Consider the following 19,832-nt stretch of genomic DNA (forward strand, 5'->3'; position numbering starts at 1 on the left):
AGGCTGCTTCCAGTCTTTGATCTTTGATTCGATCTATGTATGTATGGTCCACCTGACCATGACCTGAGGCTTGGTCTTGTCTTTTTTATTTGCTGTACAGGATGCGGACTAAGCACCACGGAGTATAACTATATGGAGGGTCGCTGCGTCGCATGAAAAATGTTTATTATTTTATTATTATCATACTTTCGTAGTATTAATCAATCAAGCCCAGTGAGATAATGCATTATATCAGGATTTTATATTATATTTATACCCTTGCATGATTTAAACCCCCGTCGAACGTCGAACGCCGCTGCTAGACCGAACTAAACTTTATTGTTATTCTTAATATTTGATTTTATCGATATCCATGCGATGAAATCGCGAGAAACGTCGCTTTTCTTGTTCTGTGGAGAACGAAATAGAATACCTCCTGAGTGTATACCGTATTGTACATCTAGAGTGCGATGAATAGGTACAAGTCAGGAACCAGATGCATAGATTCATCTATATTTTGTATGTATGGGTGGTTGGTTAGTACAATCTTGAGATGTTGTCTTAAGTCGAATCAAAAGTCGGCTGGCCAGCTTCGCAGTTACATGATGATGTAATGCTATAATGCGACGGGGCAAATCGCAGTCGATGGATGGATTGGTGGTACGGTACGGCATGATATTGTATCCTTGGAATAGGATTGATGATAATAGCAATGATAACCACCGATATACATGCGAAATGATAAATAAATTCATAATAATAATCGATAATATTTTGCGCGAGCGTTGTGTGCTTGGTTTGTCATATGAACATACTCGCGAATTATATATTATATACATCTCGCGACGAGACGACGTTCAACCTACGAAAACAAGACCTAATACAGTAACGCGTCTTATGCATTTCTCTATCTCAGGCTCTATACTACCTGCATACCTCATCAATTTTAATTCTAATTTTTCTTTGCCCCTTTCATCTTGGTTGGATTCCTCGAGCTCACCAAATTGCAGCTCACCGCTCCCGGGCTTCGGGCTTCGGGTTTCCAAAGACAAGACAAAGCCGTTCTTTTCGTGACAATTGCGAAGAATATTTGAGAATCTACAAATTGTACTTGGTAAGTTACTGCTGCAAATTCAAACCTGATTTTACTTGCCACAAAATGGACAAGAAGAAAAAAAGAGAAATACAAATTTATCACGTGTATTTTTCATTGCATTTAATCGATGAAGAAAGAAATGTAACCATGGAACATCTGTACCAAACAAAGTGTGTGAAGACCTCTACTAAGGTAGGCTTCTCAGTTGAGAGGCTGACATGAATAAACAGTTGTAAGATCCTCCCCCTTGAACTCAAGGCATATATTCTACATTGCAGAAAGGTCAACCTGCGAAAACATAAGATGCCATGATAGTCTGGTCCCGATAACATTTTCGTTTGAATACTCGCTAGCTAGCTGTGAAGCCGGGTACTCCTAGCCATACCTAGTAGGTGGTCCAATTTACTGATTTGACGACGTCGTGGCGACCTCCAGCACACCGAGAGGTTAGTGATGGTCTATTATTAGCACAGTACATCACTAGAAATATATATAAAAAAGGCAGTGGCATTATCTGACGTGATGAGGAATCTTTGCAGCGAAGCAGAGCTGAGCTGAGATCAGATCGGATCCTCAAGGTGGCAACCAAGAGGCTGTGCTTGACAGAATTTGTCTGTAGTCTGTAAACCCTAACAAGAGAAAGAAAAAAAAAGGCTGTGTCCTACTGTCGATTATTTAAAGAACTTTTCAAGGTCAAGGTTGCTCATATAGTTTCAATAACGTGACTGTCTTCTGGGAATTTATGAAATTAGTCTCCTGCGGCTGAGATGCTGGGAATATGTAAGCTGCTGGTGCTGCTGTGCTACGACGATAATAGCCCTTCTCAGCCCACCTCTCAGCCGGTCGATCGCGAGATTTCAGCGTGGCGTTGCTTACCTATCAAGAAAGAGAAGAAAAGATGGGTGGTTGACAGGGTGACCGTAGATTGTTACTCACTTAATCTCATTTACAAAGTAGGTAATGTGCTTTCCTTAGCATTATTATTTCTGTTGCAGTACAGCATCGCGTGAAACGAACTTAACACTGAAGATTCAGGAGCAGGACACTTAATGCAGGTGCTAGTCACTTAAGGAAAGAATATAATACATTTTATCATCATCATCATCACTGTCGTCATTGTCGTTCTTTCTTCTTAAGAGGGTAAAAATGAGGCTGACAAGAAAGAAAGGGAGCTCCTAAGGTTGCTGCTAGAGTTACTTATCTTTGATGTCTACCTAGATACAACAGCAGAAGATTGCAAAAACAAAAGGACTGAGACATCCCCAAGGCTGGCGCTGACTGGTCTAGTAAGCAGGTGGGATCCTCAAACAAACAGAAAGACTGACAGTTTCCCTGACGTGAGGCGGTTTGATCCAAGAGGGGGGATCTCTCAAGGTCTTTCAATCCAGTTGACACAACCTGCTTGTCAATAATCAGTCAGTTCAGTATCATATTAATGTCATCTGCCAAATCGATCCATCGTTGTGACGTTTATATAAAGCCCAGTCGCCAGCGATAATATCGACAGTGGCTTCACTTTCGTCCACCACTTCCCAACCACTTATTGGTGTACCAGCGTAGCGCCAGACCTTACCCTCTTGCCGTCGGTACAGCTGGTAACCGCAAGCCGTGATACTGAGCGTTTTCTGTTGCTTGTCACACCATAGTACATCCCATCTATGCCCATCATATCGCCGGATCTCTCCGTCTGTTTGTAGCCGGTAGAGATTATCCCCGGCCGCAACAATATCAGCCGTCGGGCTGGTGTCACCTATCATATCCCAGCTTTGGCCGTTATAGCGCCAGACCGTTATCGTGCCACGAGAACAGATTACCGCCCACTGCAACTATCTGGACTGTCCGAGGTTTGGGGACTATCATATCGTGAAGGATGCCATTGTCATGTAGCTGACACATATTATTACCTATTTGAACAGCCTGAGGGTTGGTGTCAATCATATCCCAAGTGCTGCCGTTGTAGCACCAGATCTGTCCGTTTCTGTGCCGCTGGTATAAATTGTGACCGCTCGTAACAATTTCGACAGTGCTATTGTTGTTGTCAATTCGGACCCACTCAGACGGACGAAGTTTTTCCAGGATTATCTTCTGTACTTTCTTCTCCGCTTCGGTACATTCTGTGGCAAGCACTCCTGTTTTCAGGGCGTTGAGAACCCTAAAACGCGAAAAAAGGTCAGGTGATATTGGGATCTCAAAGGAGCGTAGTGACAAAAGAGGAGTCTTGCACATATCTTTTCAAAATGGTGCTTGTGATCTTATTACTACCTGTTCCCACAACTTTGAGCCCAGGAAAACCATCACTCTGTGAACAAGCCCTTCCAAGAGTTCTTTGGATGCTGCTCAAGATAGCTACTCAAGTATCCTGCAACCAAGCCGACGCCCATGTTGCGTAGAGCTTCATATAAAAAGCGTGTGATAATTCGGCTTTCAGGCGTGGATCATCTATCAAATTGGAAAAGGACATTTCTGTCAGTGTCGCTATTGCGGTTGCGATCCCTGCACCTATAGCAGCTCCCACAGGACCGCCGAAGAACGCTCCAATGGCGACACCGATACAGGAAATGGTTGAATTCGCGCAATATGCGAGTGCACGCTTAGCATGATCCTGTATAACTGCGTTGGTAAACGGCAGGCGCATGCGGTATCTTGATGGGTAATAAACGAACCGGATTACCAGCAATTGCCTGAATTCCAGCAACAACAAAGCCTACGATCGTAACTTGCTCGAGAAATTGGACGAGGGGGCCGTCCCGACCAAAGAACCCATCACTGGTCACTCTACATGTTAGTCAAGGGACTAACGAAACACCTGCACTGATTGGAATACACTCACTGTTTCTCAAGCACCAGCGCACCGTCTTTGTTCAATATGCAGACAGAGAGATTCAGAGAAGCCGAGCAATATTCACCATCGTAGTCCCTAAGATCGCCCTTTAAGGTGACGGCCTCTGGGGTACGCTCAATGCTAAAGTTGCGACCAGTTGCTGCGAAATGTCGGTCGCCGGACACAAATTTACCATTTCTGTATAGTAGCTGTTTAGGTCAATCTCCGAATAGTGCATTTTTCCATCGCGTCCGAGGCAAAGTGCCCGCATTTTAGTGTGCTGAAGCATAATGCTCCTAGGAGGTTGACAGTAGGATAGACTAATGCCTTGCAAACTAGTTGGTCAACAGAAGCAAGACCCTGGAGGCGGGATATACGCACGGTTCCCCAGATTCCAAGGCGCCATTTATGTTCCCCTTGTATAGGCTGAGATCCAAGCTTGCAGTATTGTCTCCGATTAAATTGGAATGTAGTGCAGAGTAACCGAGGTTGGCGCATCAGCCAGTCGAGCCAACATCGAACAGTCCCTTTGTTTGTCCGATGTACTCGTCAAGGCTGACAGCCCGATAGAACAAGTCTCCATTCTTTCTCAAACGAGCAGTCATCTTACCGTCCTGAAACCGTAGAACGGTTGACATAAGAGAAAAACCCATTTCTTTGGGATGTAAATCAATGACTGAATTCGAAAGCAAAAAGGGTTCTTTTGGATGGGGATACAACAGACGAGGTATATCGAACGACGGCGGGCTGGCTATGGAAAGACTCTGGGGATTGGTAGCAAAAGTGCTCAAAAAGAGGATCAATGGTGAGCGATAGTATGGTTTTTTATATTAGCCCTTTTCGCGACAGGGACTGCTCACAGAAATTGTGGGAGGCTGATAGAACAACTTCTCAACTTGACTAGGTAAGGCCACCACGGTTCACATAGAGCCCGTAAAAGCACCACAGCACACATCCACGTCATCATAGATGGAAGCATGGGCACAGAAAAGGTACTGACCTTGCAGCTAAGTGCAGAGGTAATGGACCGCTTGTCAACAGAGAAGTGTTGATGGACTGTGCTGTCATTTGTTGTCAATGATTGAGTATATGCCAGGAAAATCGCTAGTGGAAAACAGCTGGTTTGCTGTTCTCTCCGTCTCACTTCTATTGCCGAAAGAGAAGGCAGTGTAATGATTCATGAGGATCACAAAGGTTGTCTTGTTCTTCCTTGATGCTCTATGTGATAGGTAGCCTCAAGTAGACCACAAAGGAGAAATCTCATGTGGGGTAAATCTGCTAAGTCTCCCACCTTCCCTAATTGATGAGCACACAGTGCAGTTTCCAACACGCTGCGATGCAACAGAAATTACCTTTACAAAATGCCAGCAATTACGTCAAAAACGTAAACACAGAATACCATGAGCAATCTACAGCCTAACTAACTGACTATTTATTGTCATGGACTTAGGGGTTAAGACCTTCCGAATATTTCTTTGTTTAATGATCCCGAGACCTTTCATGAAATATGAAAGGATATAATAAAGGAAAATAGGCAGTCTCGGGTATAGACAGTATGATTCCTTTATTGCAGGGATCATGACCTTCTGCAGATCCGAATCGGCGTGTGCTGACTAGGCTGATAGGTCTCTTGGCATACCACTAGGTTATAGTGGTAATATTCGGCTGACATTAATTTACCTTGACTTGAATTTGCAGAAAATCAAAATAACATAACATGAGGGATATATACTCCGTACATGCGAGGTAAATTAAATTAGCAACGTCGACTCTAAATCTCAAACGGAAGGAGGTACCTGAGGTCCATTGCATTGGAGGGGTATGTGGTCGTGGACGTAACGTTGCATGTTGCAGTTGAGGTTCAAGGTTCGAGGTTGGTTCGGTTGTCGATCGTTGCGGATCTGCCCTGCGCTGCCGCAGCGCCGCTATTGTGCTGAGAGCGCGTGGACTGTGAACATGGATGTGGATATGGATATGGATAAAATGTATTACAGTAGAATAAAGAGATGATTACGAAGGAAGTGATGTGATGACGATGATGATGATGATGATGATGATGATGATGATGTGCATGCTACTACTGTACTGTACTCCGTACATTATTGTATGTAGGCACCACTGGTATTCGTTCCTATCCGAGGGATTATGTGCTGTAGAATGAATGCATTAATGCAAGAAAACAAAAAGAAGGCGGTTCTCTACTGCAAGTCATACATAAACAGTACACACTCATGCATTGTTATTACATAATGCATGCGTTGTATTTGGCTTTGTTCTTGGTACGGTGTCTATGCGTCTGTCTTCTTTCTTTCGATGCTGGGTACTTGTCCTATACTGCATTATATGTGGGAGTATATATGTTAAGAGCTACTTCTATGTCTGTGCTAGACAATAAGTAATCGAGATGCATACGCACGGTTTGATGGGTAGGTAGATGTCTGATCGATTGAGACCAATCTCATTGATCGGAGCACTGCGATCGCAATGCATAACAGAGTAGAATGTACTTGTGTTGAGTTGAGTTGACATGCACTCGAAGAAAGAGAAGGAGATGGACGGTGGAATGGATGAAGACGTGAGGGAAAGGCTACCTTGTTGATCGAGCAAATATCGATTGATCGGCAAGATACGGTGTATCCGGACGGCAGACGCCGCGATGCGGTGGCTGTGTGGGATTGTGGCGAAGCTCCTTTTCTTCTTCTTTACGGAGTACTCCGTTTATCCTTATCGTGGAAATCGCGGTCTATTATCGGGAAAGAGTAAGTAGCATCCATTCATAGACTCGACGTGGTGGTAGTGGCTGTCGACCGCCTCGAGGCAGCAAAGGCTCGCATGGACCCGCACGTCTGTTCGTTTGCATCCGAGCTACACAGTACGGCGTAGCTGCGGTAATTATCGTGATGTGCGGCCGGTTCCCGCCGCCCGATTTCTGGGGATTTGGGGCGAGAAAGCAGCTCTAGCTCCAAGTGATATGGCTGTTATTAGTTGTTATTGTCACGGGGTGGACTACCAGCATAACGAGGCTGGTGCAACGGTTCCAGCGGTCGGGTTATCAAGATTCCAACGGTCGATATAACGTATCTAGTCGACGCTGGCGCCTGTTCTGGGGAAGAGAGGCACAGGACAAGTTGCCTCATTGGGCATGTCGTCAACATCCATCGTGTTATTGTCTGTACGCAGCCGTATCTGCGTGACAATAGTCGATACCGCGGAAGTGGAAGTGGTCGCTGTCAGATGGATAAGCTACTGGAAGCTCCGTCTTGGCAGCCCCATCGCGTGCCACGACCAACACAAAAGGCGGTCCCGGCAGAGAGGTTTTGGGAAGCACCAAGCCTCTGGCATCGAGATAGATTATCCATAGTCGCGTCCATAGTTAGAAGCGAACAGCCCAAGTCTATCGAGGGGGGCGTGGCGCTGCAGATGTGATCGTCCGGCAGAGGTGTTCCGTGACCGTCAAACATCATCTGAATGAATGTTCCGGAGACTTTCGGAGCGAGGGGAAACGGGAAAGGAGGGTAGCCAGTAGCCCCGTACCCTGGTACGGAGGACAGTACGGGGTAACCCAGATAAACAGAGCAGACGGGTCGCAGCTCCGGATCGCAGAGGAACGATTCTCGGCGGGGTTTCTGGAATCCAAGCACAGCCATTGGAAGGAGATGGTGTCGCAAGAGACATCAAGGTTCAGCCATATGTTCAGGCTGGACGACTCGCAATTTTGGTAAAATAATCCCAGGACGGTGACTGTCGACGTTGAAACTTGAAACCGAGGCCACAGCACAGGCCAACGCTCTCCCTGACTAGCAGTGATTCTAGCGGCCGGGCGTGATTTAGAGTTCCAACGGTCGATGGAAGATCATTGCTCAGTCGGGCTATTTTTCCAGAAGAATAGACGCGGGCCAGCAGCGCTCAACGGCCGGCTCAACTCAACTGCAGTGATCGATTGATCAGGGTTCTCCGTCTTTCTACGGGTGCAACGCCTGCCAGATGCAGAGTGCGGACCGCAAGGAGGTCGAGAACCATGCGCGACGTGCCGGTGAGGAGTCTGGGGGGATGCGACGAACAGGAGGAGATCGGGGACAGGTAGCACTGAGACAAGCGCTGAGAGTTCGGCAAGGAGCGGTAAATATGGATGTTCAGAGTTAGTCCGTCCAGTGTCGCGAGTCACGTAGGTACGATGAGAGTATCGGTAGGACTCCGTAGCCCTAGCGATGCTTCTGTACGATCTACTTGTGTCCTCTCTCGCCATCGCTTAGGGCAGCCGCCCAGGCAGGCTGAACGGGAACATCCATCGCTGTGAGCGGCCAGCCCCAGGTGCAGATTTGGGCTCGAGCTCAGGTCAGCGATCGCAGAGATTCATTGATGATATTATTCTTAGCAGTTGATGAGAGTGGCTACCGGACATGGCAGCTATCAGCAGCCGCTCGCTTGCGCCGTCGCATGAAGAACTCCGTGGCGCACAGGGCAGGCCGCCGCTTCGTTCCGCGATCCCCGCACTAGGTACTCGCAGAGAAGACAAGCCCCTTGCCGGTGCTGCATCTCAGTCTGTGGGCAGCTGTCTGATCCAAGGCTTAACCGTGGGATGCGGTGGGAGAGGCGTCAGGACGGCGCAGCCGGAGTTGCGCACAGTCTGGCAGCGTGCTCAAGCGCTTGGACGGGCCGTGCAAATCAGGACGGACGGGGGCGCAAGAGAGCTTGGCGTCTTGCGTAAGACGGGCCACAGTCTCTTGGCGGGTTCGTCTGGACCTGCGTCTGGAGGACCTGTCTCTGGCTACCACCGGCTTCAGAGCTCTCGAAGATACCTGACAGACTCTGACAGACTCCCTGTACTCCGTATACCGGACGGTTTCACCACGAACCATGTCTGGGTTCCATGGCCGTCGTGCCGCGGGTGGAGCGCCCGGGGAGCGTCTAGGGGCGGCGAGGGCGTCTAGTCTGTAGAGCCTCGACCCTCTGCCCCCAGCGCTCGTGGCATCTGACCGCCAGACACTCCGGCCCGGCCGCGCACTGTTCCTGAACGTCCTTGGTCTCCATTATTAATTTATTCTGGGAGAATACGGACCGGTATTATTGTTGTTGTCTGGTAGAACTATCGTATCGACCCCATCCCCGAGCTCCCCGAAGAGGCCCTTCCGCGTCCACGGGTCACCCTGAGATAGCCTTATCCGGCCTCCGCCTCCACTCTGTCCTGTCCCGTACGTCCACCGGCCGTCGGCCCTCATCCGCCGTCCCTGCACGACCTCTCCTGCCTCCTTGTCCTCATCTCCGTGTCATGTCCTGATCCTGCTTCTTCAACTGCACCCAGAGACCGTCGCTTGCTCCATCCATCCTCCCAGGTGCTTGCGCTTCTCCGATTGCAGTGCTTCTCATCCGGCAGCATCAGGTGCGTCCCTCGCTCGGTGGATGCTCCCGCGAGCCCCCTAACCATCCGACGCCAACCCCCAGGGCACCTATCCGCGTCGCCTGCTTCGAGTCATGAGCAGCGCCCTCTGAGTCGGGAGAACAAAGAAAACCCTCCTGGCTCGATTGCTCGGTCGAGTCATGTACTCCAATCGAACAACTGAGCAGGTGTCCATAAATTCCAAATCTGAACTGGGGTCCAAGGGCGGCACCTTTGCGGCCACCTTCCAGTACACCGAGGAGCCCTCCACCACAACCGGGATCCGGACTCGCGGACGTGAAGGCAGCGTCTCTGCGCAGAGGAGAGACACCGACGTCCAGTCTCAAAAACGACACAAATCCCCTATGAAGTTTACCAGTGCCGGCGGCTACGCGCCCAGCCCCGAACCCGCACCGCTGTTTGTGCGGGCGCTGTACAACTACGATGCCGATGACCACACGAGCCTGAGTTTTCGCCAGGGCGATGTGATCCAGGTGCTCAACCAGCTCGAGACGGGATGGTGGGACGGGGTCATCAACAACGTCCGCGGTTGGTTCCCCAGCAACTATTGTGCCATCATCACCGACCCAGAGGAAGTCGCGAATCACACGTCCAACGGCCATGAGGCCGGCGAGACCAGCGCAGAATCCGGGGTGGAGGACAGCTACGAAGATGAACACGAGGATGAAGAGGATGACGATGTCGACTCGCAAGGAAACCATCGGGAGTCGGGGACAATTCTACCCATTGAGGGTAACAGGGACACCGAACAGGAAGAGGCGGCCTTCTGGATCCCCCAGGCGACGCCAGATGGACGATTGTTCTATTTCAATACGCTCACGGGCTACAGCACCATGGAGCTGCCGTTGGAGAATCCGTTGACGGCGAACGAGACGGGCCCCCGCGACAGAAACAATTTCTACGTTCCCGACCAGACTCGCCCTCCCGCGGAGATGATGGCGCGCGGATTCGAACGCGACGAGGACGACTACGACGGCTCTGCATCTGAAGCGGAAGGGGAGTCCCTAATGCTTGCGTCGCATGATTCGATGTCGCGAAGACGCCCGTCGTTCGTGTCCGACGGCGTGTCCCCTGCTACTTCGATGGATTCCCTGAATCCTTCTCCTGTCAAACCAGACACGAAGACCTTGCAGCCTCCGGCGCAATTCACGCGGAAAGGGTCCGTTGCAGGCCACTCCGGTCACGCCGAATCGATCTCCGATCCTCCTCCCAGACTATCAGTTTCGTCTGCAGTCCCTCAACATTTCCTGGATGACGGAATAGCGGCCCCAGTCACCTGGAACAGCCTTGTCGATAGCATGCATCGCGCTATCGAAGCTTATCGACAAGCCCTGCTGAACGGTGATCGATCTGAATATGTGAGGAGAGCTGAAGACATCTCTGACCACCTCCGGATGCTGTTGGCGGCTGGATCCGACACTACAGACAATCATTCAGGAAACCCGTCGATTATTTCCACCAACAAGGCTTTGTATCCTCACTTCCGCGATATGATGTCCAAATTCTCGAAGCTGGTTCTTTCATCCCACATCGCTGCTGCTGACTGGCCAGGACCTGATTCAGTCACCAAGTGTCTCCAGGAAGCGGAGGGCGTTATGCAAGGTGTGTATGGCTACGTTGAAGTCGCAAGACAACAACGCGGAGACAATATCAAACGTATTGTACCCGGCTTCGTGACCGGGAGCTCGGCTGGTGGGCACTGGCAGAACAATGGCTTGAGAGTGAGCGATTCGGGCCCAACGTCGTTCCTCGACCAGGACCCGAGCGATCCGTACGCGGAACCATCCGTTCCCCTGGATACAGTTGTGGTAGAGAAGGTGGATACTTTGAGGAAATCTTTTGTTATGAACATGCGCAAGCTGGAGCAGCACCTGACGGTGAAGGAGAAGATCATTACTACTGAAGGACACAGGGCCTTGGGTGACGCGGTTTGCTCTGCCTGCATCAGGGTGGTTGAACATTTCCGACCCTGGGTTTCCGTCATTGAGTCGATCAATCTATCACCTCTTGGGACGAGTTTCCAAAACCCCCAGCTGGCCGATTTCAGTCTGCAGAAGCAGCGCGTCTATGATGGAATCGCAGATCTGATCTTGGGTTGCCAGGGAGTCGCGGCCCCTCTAGGCGATGAATGGGCTGAACTGCGCGGCGATTCTCTCGAAGATCGCTTGAACGGTGTGCGGAGCGTAATCAGACAGATCGAAAACTACGCCACTCAAGTCGGTTTCTCGCTGTCACTGCTCCTGGAACAGGTTCCCGAAATCTCTTCAGCTGGAGAAGACAGTCGCTTTGCGGACGAGGATGATCTATACGACTTCGGCCGCGGCAGCCGCTCCCAGTCCCGAAGGGCTTCTCAATCAGTCGGAATTCCTTCGTCCTATCCGCTTGATCTTGATGATGACCAGACCGAAAAGGTCAGACGCAACATGAACAAGGCGCAGCGTTTCTTCGGTCAGGCTCCGCCCACGAATATTACCCGTGAGCCTATCAGGGAACCGGTGAGAGAGCCAGAAGAGACGCCCTGGTTCTTGAAGTTCGATCACGAAGGGGAAGTGTTCTATGATACCAAGGGTGATGTCCTAACGCTCAAGTGTGGTACCTTGGCGGGCTTGGTGGAACAGTTGACACGCCATGACAAACTGGACGCCTCCTTTAACAACACCTTCCTCCTGACGTATCGGTCGTTTACAACCGCTAATGAGCTCTTTGAAATGCTGGTGGACAGATTCTGCATTCAGCCGCCATACGGGTTGAACAAGGATGAGATGCAAATGTGGGTAGACAGGAAGCAGAAGCCCATCCGGTTCCGAGTGGTCAACATCCTCAAGAGTTGGTTCGAACATTTCTGGATGGAACCCAATGATGAGGCAAACATGAGCTTGCTTCAACGAGTCCATGCGTTTACCAAAGACTCCATTGCAACCACCAAGACGCCCGGTTCCCCGCAGTTGCTGGCGATCATTGAGCAGCGTCTGCGTGGCCAGGATACCACCGCCAAGCGGCTCGTTCTCACTCAAGCCACTCCCGCTCCTACGCCGATCATCCCGAAGAACATGAAGAAGCTCAAGTTCCTGGATATCGATGCCACAGAATTCGCAAGACAACTCACCATCATCGAGTCACGTCTCTATGCTAAGATCCGGCCAACGGAGTGCTTGAACAAGACATGGCAGAAGAAGGTTGCCCCTGGCGAAGCTGAGCCTGCTGCCAATGTCAAAGCATTGATTCTCCATTCTAACCAACTGACCAACTGGGTTGCGGAGATGATCCTCACACAGAGTGATGTAAAGAAACGAGTGGTTGTCATCAAGCACTTTGTGAACGTGGCAGATGTACTCGCCCCCCCCCCCCCCCCCCCCCCCCTTCCGCCAACCCTCTTGATATCTGATTTGTGACTGACTTTGAATCTAGAAATGCCGCGCTCTCAACAACTACTCTACGCTTACGTCCATCATCTCTGCCCTTGGAACTGCACCCATCCACCGACTTAGCCGGACGTGGGCTCAGGTCAGCGGACGAACGTCGGCCATCCTCGAGCAGATGCGCAAACTTATGGCAAGCACCAAGAACTTTGGTGAATATCGTGAGACTTTGCATCTTGCGAATCCCCCTTGCATCCCATTCTTTGGTACGAACATATGAGTATAATCCTGTCCTGCCGATTGTTGCTAACGCCTTACAGGTGTCTATTTGACCGATCTTACGTTCATCGAAGACGGTATCCCGTCCAACACGCCATCCGATCTGATCAATTTCAACAAGCGCGCCAAGACCGCCGAAGTGATTCGAGACATCCAGCAGTACCAAAACGTGCCCTACCTCCTCCAGCCCGTTCCGGAGCTGCAAGACTACATCTTGAGTAATATGCAAGCCGCTGGCGACGTGCATGACATGTACGAGCGGAGTCTGGAGGTGGAACCTAGGGAACGAGAAGACGAAAAGATTGCGAGGTATGCTCCCGGTAGCGAGACCCATTCCCTAGCCGTCGCGAGTGTGGTCGCGTCCTTACGATGATTCCCCTTTCCCCCCTTGCACGTCCCTATCCTTTTCTTTGTTTCGGGTTCTTTCCCCTCTGCCTTTGTTGTACCGTGTGGCTTGATGCCACTACCTGGGAGATGCATGCTGGTGATAGCTGCGCTGGGGAGACCCCTGCCTAGTCCAAGATAGCAGTTACCGACAGAGCGTTGCAGCGGTTCCCCCGCCCGACGTGTCCTGACAAGCTCACATCATCTCCCTAACCGTGACGCCTATCTTTTCCATTGATCTTTCACAGAGACTAACTATTGGTTTTTGCGTAGACTACTCTCCGAGTCGGGCTTCCTGTAGGGTGGTCATGCTCCCCCCTTGCCCTTCAGCCGGTCGCACGTGGATCCCGCCATCCCTGACAACGTCGTATCCGAGCGTGGGGGTCCCCGAACACGCAGTGTCCTTCGCCATCTGTAGTCGCACGCCACGGGCGAAGCCGATGGCTCCTTTTCAGGCGGCAAACCGAGTTAGCCCTGCTATATCTTGCCTATGATGTACGCCAGCTGCATCCTCAGCCTCTGACAGGCTGCCATTGGCTCTCAACGCGCCGATCACCTCTCCCGGGGACCCTGATCTACCCGATCCCCTCCCGATGAATCGCATCATTCCATGTGATGGATGCTGAGACCGGCATGTATCATCGTGTGGCTGGGTGGCGGCTCTTGACGATGCTTTCATCTTCCGATGGGGTGCCGAAATCGGTGCACGCGACTCATCCTCTAGCCGCCGTATCGGCTGTGCTGATCAGAACTCTACTTTCAACGAACATGTGCGCCAGCGCGTGCCCTCTTCGTACACAGGGTTGACTCGGGGCTAACGCGGTGCAAAAAGAAATTATCACATACATCCAACTCCCTCGGAAACTATCCTCCCGTATCTTTGTTTGAATGAATCTGCAGTCATGACGTCCATGCCATGATTCTGAAGTTCCGCGCCTCTGATGAGTCTCTGGTGTCGGTAACATTGTTTCTTGCTTGGTCGACTTCGGGACCAGCGGTCTCCACGCATGATACCCCTCGAAGGGCAGATAGTGCTCGCTCGTCTCGTCTGGGACTGCACGCCGCCCTTTGCAATGCTCTCGAAATGAAATATTGACCCGCTTTTGCAGCCTCCAAAGGGAGCATGGCGAGCATAACGACTTTGAAGTGTACCCGGTTATACTCTCAATGTGTGCATACTTCCATCTCCGCCCATCTTCCTCCTTATATTTTCTTATACCATATTTGATTATCTACTTCGACAGCCGTCTAGTTCATGTTTCTTTTCTTTTATAAATCTTCCTTCGTGTCTCATATCTCTGGACTGAACATCCTTCTGCTTGGCGTCTATGCTCACATCCTTCAAGACCGCTTCGTGTATCTTGTTTTGCGTCCGTGTAGTTTGCAGGCGTCGTCGGCCCCACCGGCCGTGATCCTGATTGGTATGGTCGGATATGATATGACATGGTACGAAATGATACCTCTTGTTTCTATTTCTTTCGACTTTGTGACCCTCCCTCTTCTATTTCCCCTTTTTCCTTTTTTACCCTTCCTCATTTGTTTTACCCCTTTATTGGAGAATAAAGAAAAGAATTTCCTTGTATATCTATAGGGCATGGAAAAAGTCGTCTTGTGGCGGGAAAAATATCTTAACGCTAGCTTGGGAATCCATACGATTGGTATCTCCTGTGCTATATGACTCCGTTGCGTTCCCCCGGTTGTCTGTCGTAGACCTGTCTGTGTAGTTATATCTCCTTGGCATATTCTGGACCGTGGATCTTGCGGCCTGCCTGTCTGTACTCCAGCACCGTTACACACAGTACGGAGTACAGAGTATCATCCCCTCAAAAGCATGTGATCTTCGAGGCTCACATAAGCAAGAGCTTCCCGACTGTCTTCGGCCCCGGCTAAGGCTCGGGTGATTGGAAATCAGCAGTGTTCAACTTTCACGTGCGTCAGGTACGCAGTACGTACCTAACATCGATCTCCCCCACCAGAGAAGCAAAACAAGCTTCAGCTACCTACTACCTATTTATGGGTACGCGGTAGTTCATGGTTCATCCTAGGCTTTTCTAGAAGCGAAGAATAGCAACAGGGCCAGGGTTCGGGGCCCGCTTCATTAAATTAGAAGGAGCTCATCAAAATTTCGAAAAGTTCGTTAATTAGCTTTGGTGTTGGCAATCGCGTGGCATGGCCCGTGCCCCTAGTTAGTGCACGGCTTCGAGAAAAAACCGAGAAAGAATTCCAGGGGGGCTTGGTTGATGGCCATCATATGCGCGGCGGGATATCGGAACCGGGCCGGTCCCGTCTATCTACCTAAGTCACTATGGACTAGTAACGAATGATCCACTTGCTACCTCCTACTTAGATTGGTAATAATGCCGGTAGGTGCTTCACTAGGCACGGAGGGGGTACGGAGGACTTAGTTGCTTCTATTACCCCGCTTGTATGTATGTACTGTACAGTGTACAGAGCTTATGCAGTATGGTATTTGTATCTGTACTTGTATGGAGTGGAGTGCTCGAGGCTGTAGATATGTAGTACATGTACATGTACGGCTGAGGTGCTTGCTTGCTTGCTTAGGTATCTATGTCTATATCTGACTATTTAGCTAGGGAGATATCTATGTCCTTCTCCTTCTTGATAGACAGACAGCAACTACTAAGTACTCAGCAGCGATTAAGTGAAGTGCAGTAGATACGGTCCTGGGAATTCATCACCTAGCTGCCTAACCTACGGTCGTTAATCTAGGTACGGGGTACTTGACTATTAGTCTCGACCTCAACCTGCAACGTTAAATGTGCTTTATAATACTTCTTAGGTAGATTCTATCTATCTATCTATCTATCTATATCATAATTATCTATATCTACTCCCATCGCCCAATATATCACTAGCTCTCTTCATCTCACTACATTATAAAAGTGAATAATTATGTTCCCACTACCTGCATCATTTCATTAACTGCCAGCTGCTTGTACTATATAGTACTGTACATACTTGGCTGCTGGGTGATGGTGAATTAATAAGTGATGCTTTTTCACTATCCCATCTATCATGGTTAGGTACTGTAACTATCAATGAAGAGTTTTCCAAGTATCGTTGGAATTCTCTCTACTTGCCTATCCTCAAACAGGAACAAATAAAATAAATATATTACTCTTGCTTCAGCATCTTCAGAGCTGCGGGCAGGTAAGGTAGGGCCCTTAACCTACCTACTTATATGCTCTATCTCTATTGATTTATTTCACTCCTCAGAAAGATCTTTCTCCTTCCTTCCAACACAGCATTATTCTTTTTTTTATCTTTGGTCTACATCCATTATTTACCTACCTACGATACTGATTAATTAATGTTAGCGGAAATGAAGGGAACAGGAACTGCGACTCAAGAAATTCAGCAGCCAGGGAGGGTGTACAATCCTCCTGTAGTATCGAGGCTGTGAATTCCTGCTTGGTGAATTACATGTCGGGGATCGTCTTACCATCCCCGGAGGATGGTAGTACCATCACGAATATAACTTGACAGTCATCACACTTATGAGCAGTACCCGCTACAATGGTAGACGAATCAACCCAGGCAGGCAGAGATTTTAGTACACATACACTTTCCGAGGATGCTGAAAAGAACAGACTCAGAAGAGTGATTGATGATGTGCAAGAACGTCTATCTTCTTGTCATTTCCTATTTAATCTTTGGATGCGGGGGAGGGGATTTTGTCACATCTGCTCTGGAATTATACAGATTCTCTGATTACTTAATTACCGAATCTCCGGAAGGTTCTTTAGGAGAGGCCCAAAGAGGAGGTCGTAGAATTAAAGCAAAGGGGTATTATGCTGCAAAGAGAAATATATTGATATACTGCGATAATAATGTTTGATCTTTCGCTTCTATCTCTGCCTAACTTCTTATACTAACCCGGGTAGATGTCTGTTCCATGTCCACTCTGCTCGTATAATTGATTACTATACTTTTCTGTCTACGCGTCTGCAATATCATCCGTTTGTCGTTGCTATTCTTACTACGCGAGTTATTGGTACTTTAGGGAATGGGGCTTAGAATAACCCAGGATGTTCTACTACACTACAATTACTCGCCTACCTTGCCTGCGAAGCATCATCTGAGTACTAATTGGCTGAATTTCTCCACCTGCATACTCTGCAAAGGAGATCAACACTCTCTGTTTCTTGATCATGAATTGAGAACCCTGTTGTACTGTATAGTACAGTATGCCGCCTGCTGCCACCACCCTGCCTGGCCCCATTTCCAAGCAGGCGTTTGCACTCCCGTCAAAGCAGAGCGAGGCTGAAGAGGCCCTTGTTGAGCTTTCATAAAGAGATTTAATGTTATTGTCGATACAGATAATGTCTCTGATTGCCTTTCCCCGAATGCACATGCATATTGGGGACGGATTAATCTCTTCGCGCTGAAGCTGTCAAGTGTACCTAATGTAAAAAGGCAGGAAGCTGCTGAGATTTCCATTCTGTATTGATATGGTTCTGATATATTGTGTATCAGTCAAGCTTACTACAAGACCTACTTTCAAGACTGGCCAATAGGTAAGCTAACAGTCAATGTCCAAGAAATAGGAGAGATGGCTCGATCACAACATTTTACTGTTCTATGCATCCCTATTTGCACAATAACTGGACATGAAACAACTATTACTGGCAGATTCCATATTGCTTCCCAGTTAGCCTGTAGATTACTTGTCACTACAGATATCTTGATGAGAAATGAGGCAGTTATCAATTTCCCCAATCAAAATATAAAGCTATAGGGAGTGGATTGTATCCCTGCAACGAGCATACAAACTTCGCAGAAGGAATTGCTGTCGTTAAAGAAGAGAGCTATTTGGTCCACAGCAGCAATCACTAGTATAGAGCCAGGGTGCGGTGCTATAGTAGGCTGCTCAACGTGTAGGGACGAATCGCGAGCTTGACATCAGCCGGATTCGACAACTGAACCACCCGGACGGAACAGAACAACCGGTACTGGCCGGCGGCCAGCACAAAGACCTTTGTGGTCAAGTCTACAAGAAACTCAAACAAACCACTGGTTCCTTCTTACGTGGGTTATGTGGTGGAAAATATTCCACTCTCCCCAGAAGGCAGATTAGGCAATTGTCGGTGCGGAGCTCTACTACTGGGTGAATACTGTACACCCGGACGTCATTCCGCCGTAGAACCTAATCTCCCGCAATTTAATGACCCCGCTACCTACCCCAGAATACTTCTATAGAGTGTGCTATTATTTTCCCTGGACTATTACTTCTGTTGGGTTACCAAGCATAATCATGGAACCAGAGAAAGACCAGATCGTACCTGTCGCGGTAGACGAAGCTACATGGGCAAAATACAACAAACAATATGTCCTCAGATCACTTTGGGATCCGGATGAGTATATCAGGCAAGTGAGAGCTCACTTTTCTGGACAGATCCGCAAGTGGGAGCCTCGGATTTGATTCTTGTTCTTCTTTTCTGACAAACACTATATTTAGATGGCGAACGGAGACTATCGAGCAGCTGCAACACCAGAAGAGTCAGTACTACTCTAGCTCAAACGCAGAAATGGCTGAGTCTGTTGAAAAGCTTCTTCAGCGACTTGAAGAGACCAGCCCCGCGGGTCCAGTGTACGAGGTTTTTATTATCATTAGCAGTGTTATTATTGACCCAGTACTCTTCTTGTTTTCATTTTCTTGTTTCCTTTATCCAATTTCGGCCCTCCAAGTTGTTCTATATCTAAAAAGCACACTTTTTCAATGAGAAATAATGTATAACCTCATTGCAAATATGAACCCGTGGCGTCTGAACCGCACGATGAAGCGCACAATCGACGATCGTGGAAGCTGAGACTATGTACCTATGTATACAAGACATCCAAGAGCTGCTACTCACACCCCTTTCTGACTTGGGAACAATCCCACAGGATCCCTCCCTCCGAATCCCCAGGCCTGGATGCCACGGTTTACTACCGAATCGAAATACTCAAGAATACCATGAAAAACGAATTTTGGGATAAACCCGCACATAGAATGAATATCCAAGCGGTTCTCGACGCATATCGTTCGGGAGAGCTCAAAGCACCGCATGGATACGTTTCATACTGGTTCAAGGGAATTATGGTCCGTGGTCCCGCCCCGGATACCATCGATCTCAGCGAGGCTGTTCCACGATGGGTCCAAGAGTATGGCGGGGGGAGTCATTATATAGAGAGTGTATGTCTTCCTTTTTTAGTTGGGATTTGAGAAAACTACCTTACCCATGAGCAGTGGAGTTTCTGATACATTGAAAATACTGAATAGGTCCAACCTCCTGTTCCGCAGCCTTCTTACACTTGAATCTTGAAGTCTGGGTAGGGGAGTGTCAGATATTTCTTTAACAGCAAGGGATGAAGTAAATCATCATTCTCTGATTTACCTGGCTGCACCATTAGAACATTCATTGTAAAAAGATCTGATTAAAGCCTTCTACATATTGGCGCCTCCGGGAATGCTATGGTACCGCTGGCCAGTTACCCCAGATAAAGGCTTAGGTC

At 48.9% G+C, this 19,832-nt stretch overlaps 6 protein-coding genes across 6 annotated transcripts; 3 read left to right on the forward strand and 3 right to left on the reverse strand.

Moving 5' to 3' along the window:
• Positions 1-2,502: 2,502 nt before the first annotated feature.
• Positions 2,503-2,832, reverse strand: VTN00DRAFT_3949 (uncharacterized protein; the record flags this gene model as incomplete). Its single annotated transcript, XM_069430322.1, has 1 exon — positions 2,503-2,832. The coding sequence occupies one exon, from the start codon at positions 2,830-2,832 to the stop codon at positions 2,503-2,505; it is 330 nt and encodes a 109-aa protein (XP_069289470.1).
• Positions 2,833-2,848: 16 nt separating this feature from the next.
• On the reverse strand, positions 2,849-4,964 carry VTN00DRAFT_3950 (uncharacterized protein; the record flags this gene model as incomplete). The annotated part of the gene is made up of 6 exons (XM_069430324.1): positions 2,849-2,928; positions 2,980-3,227; positions 3,535-3,677; positions 3,739-3,850; positions 3,906-4,094; positions 4,897-4,964. The coding sequence occupies 6 exons, from the start codon at positions 4,962-4,964 to the stop codon at positions 2,849-2,851; spliced, it is 840 nt and encodes a 279-aa protein (XP_069289471.1).
• A 3,332-nt stretch (positions 4,965-8,296) lies between these two features.
• Positions 8,297-8,827, forward strand: VTN00DRAFT_3951 (uncharacterized protein; the record flags this gene model as incomplete). The annotated part of the gene is made up of 1 exon (XM_069430325.1): positions 8,297-8,827. The coding sequence occupies one exon, from the start codon at positions 8,297-8,299 to the stop codon at positions 8,825-8,827; it is 531 nt and encodes a 176-aa protein (XP_069289472.1).
• Positions 8,828-9,434: 607 nt separating this feature from the next.
• On the forward strand, positions 9,435-13,305 carry VTN00DRAFT_3952 (uncharacterized protein; the record flags this gene model as incomplete). The annotated part of the gene is made up of 3 exons (XM_069430326.1): positions 9,435-12,623; positions 12,703-12,919; positions 12,974-13,305. 3 exons carry the CDS (start codon positions 9,435-9,437, stop codon positions 13,303-13,305), a joined length of 3,738 nt encoding a protein of 1,245 aa, XP_069289473.1.
• Positions 13,306-13,622: 317 nt separating this feature from the next.
• VTN00DRAFT_3953 (uncharacterized protein) lies at positions 13,623-14,511 on the reverse strand (the record flags this gene model as incomplete). The annotated part of the gene is made up of 4 exons (XM_069430327.1): positions 13,623-13,763; positions 13,816-14,057; positions 14,163-14,426; positions 14,496-14,511. 4 exons carry the CDS (start codon positions 14,509-14,511, stop codon positions 13,623-13,625), a joined length of 663 nt encoding a protein of 220 aa, XP_069289474.1.
• Positions 14,512-18,591: 4,080 nt separating this feature from the next.
• VTN00DRAFT_3954 (uncharacterized protein) lies at positions 18,592-19,635 on the forward strand (the record flags this gene model as incomplete). The annotated part of the gene is made up of 4 exons (XM_069430328.1): positions 18,592-18,740; positions 18,796-18,927; positions 19,224-19,512; positions 19,600-19,635. The coding sequence occupies 4 exons, from the start codon at positions 18,592-18,594 to the stop codon at positions 19,633-19,635; spliced, it is 606 nt and encodes a 201-aa protein (XP_069289475.1).
• Between the last annotated feature and the right edge of the window lie 197 nt (positions 19,636-19,832).

The sequence above is a fragment of the Thermoascus crustaceus genome (assembly GCF_041956765.1).
Source record: "Thermoascus crustaceus strain CBS 181.67 unplaced genomic scaffold VTN00scaffold_2, whole genome shotgun sequence".
In the NCBI taxonomy this organism is placed as follows: Eukaryota; Fungi; Ascomycota; class Eurotiomycetes; order Eurotiales; family Thermoascaceae; genus Thermoascus; species Thermoascus crustaceus.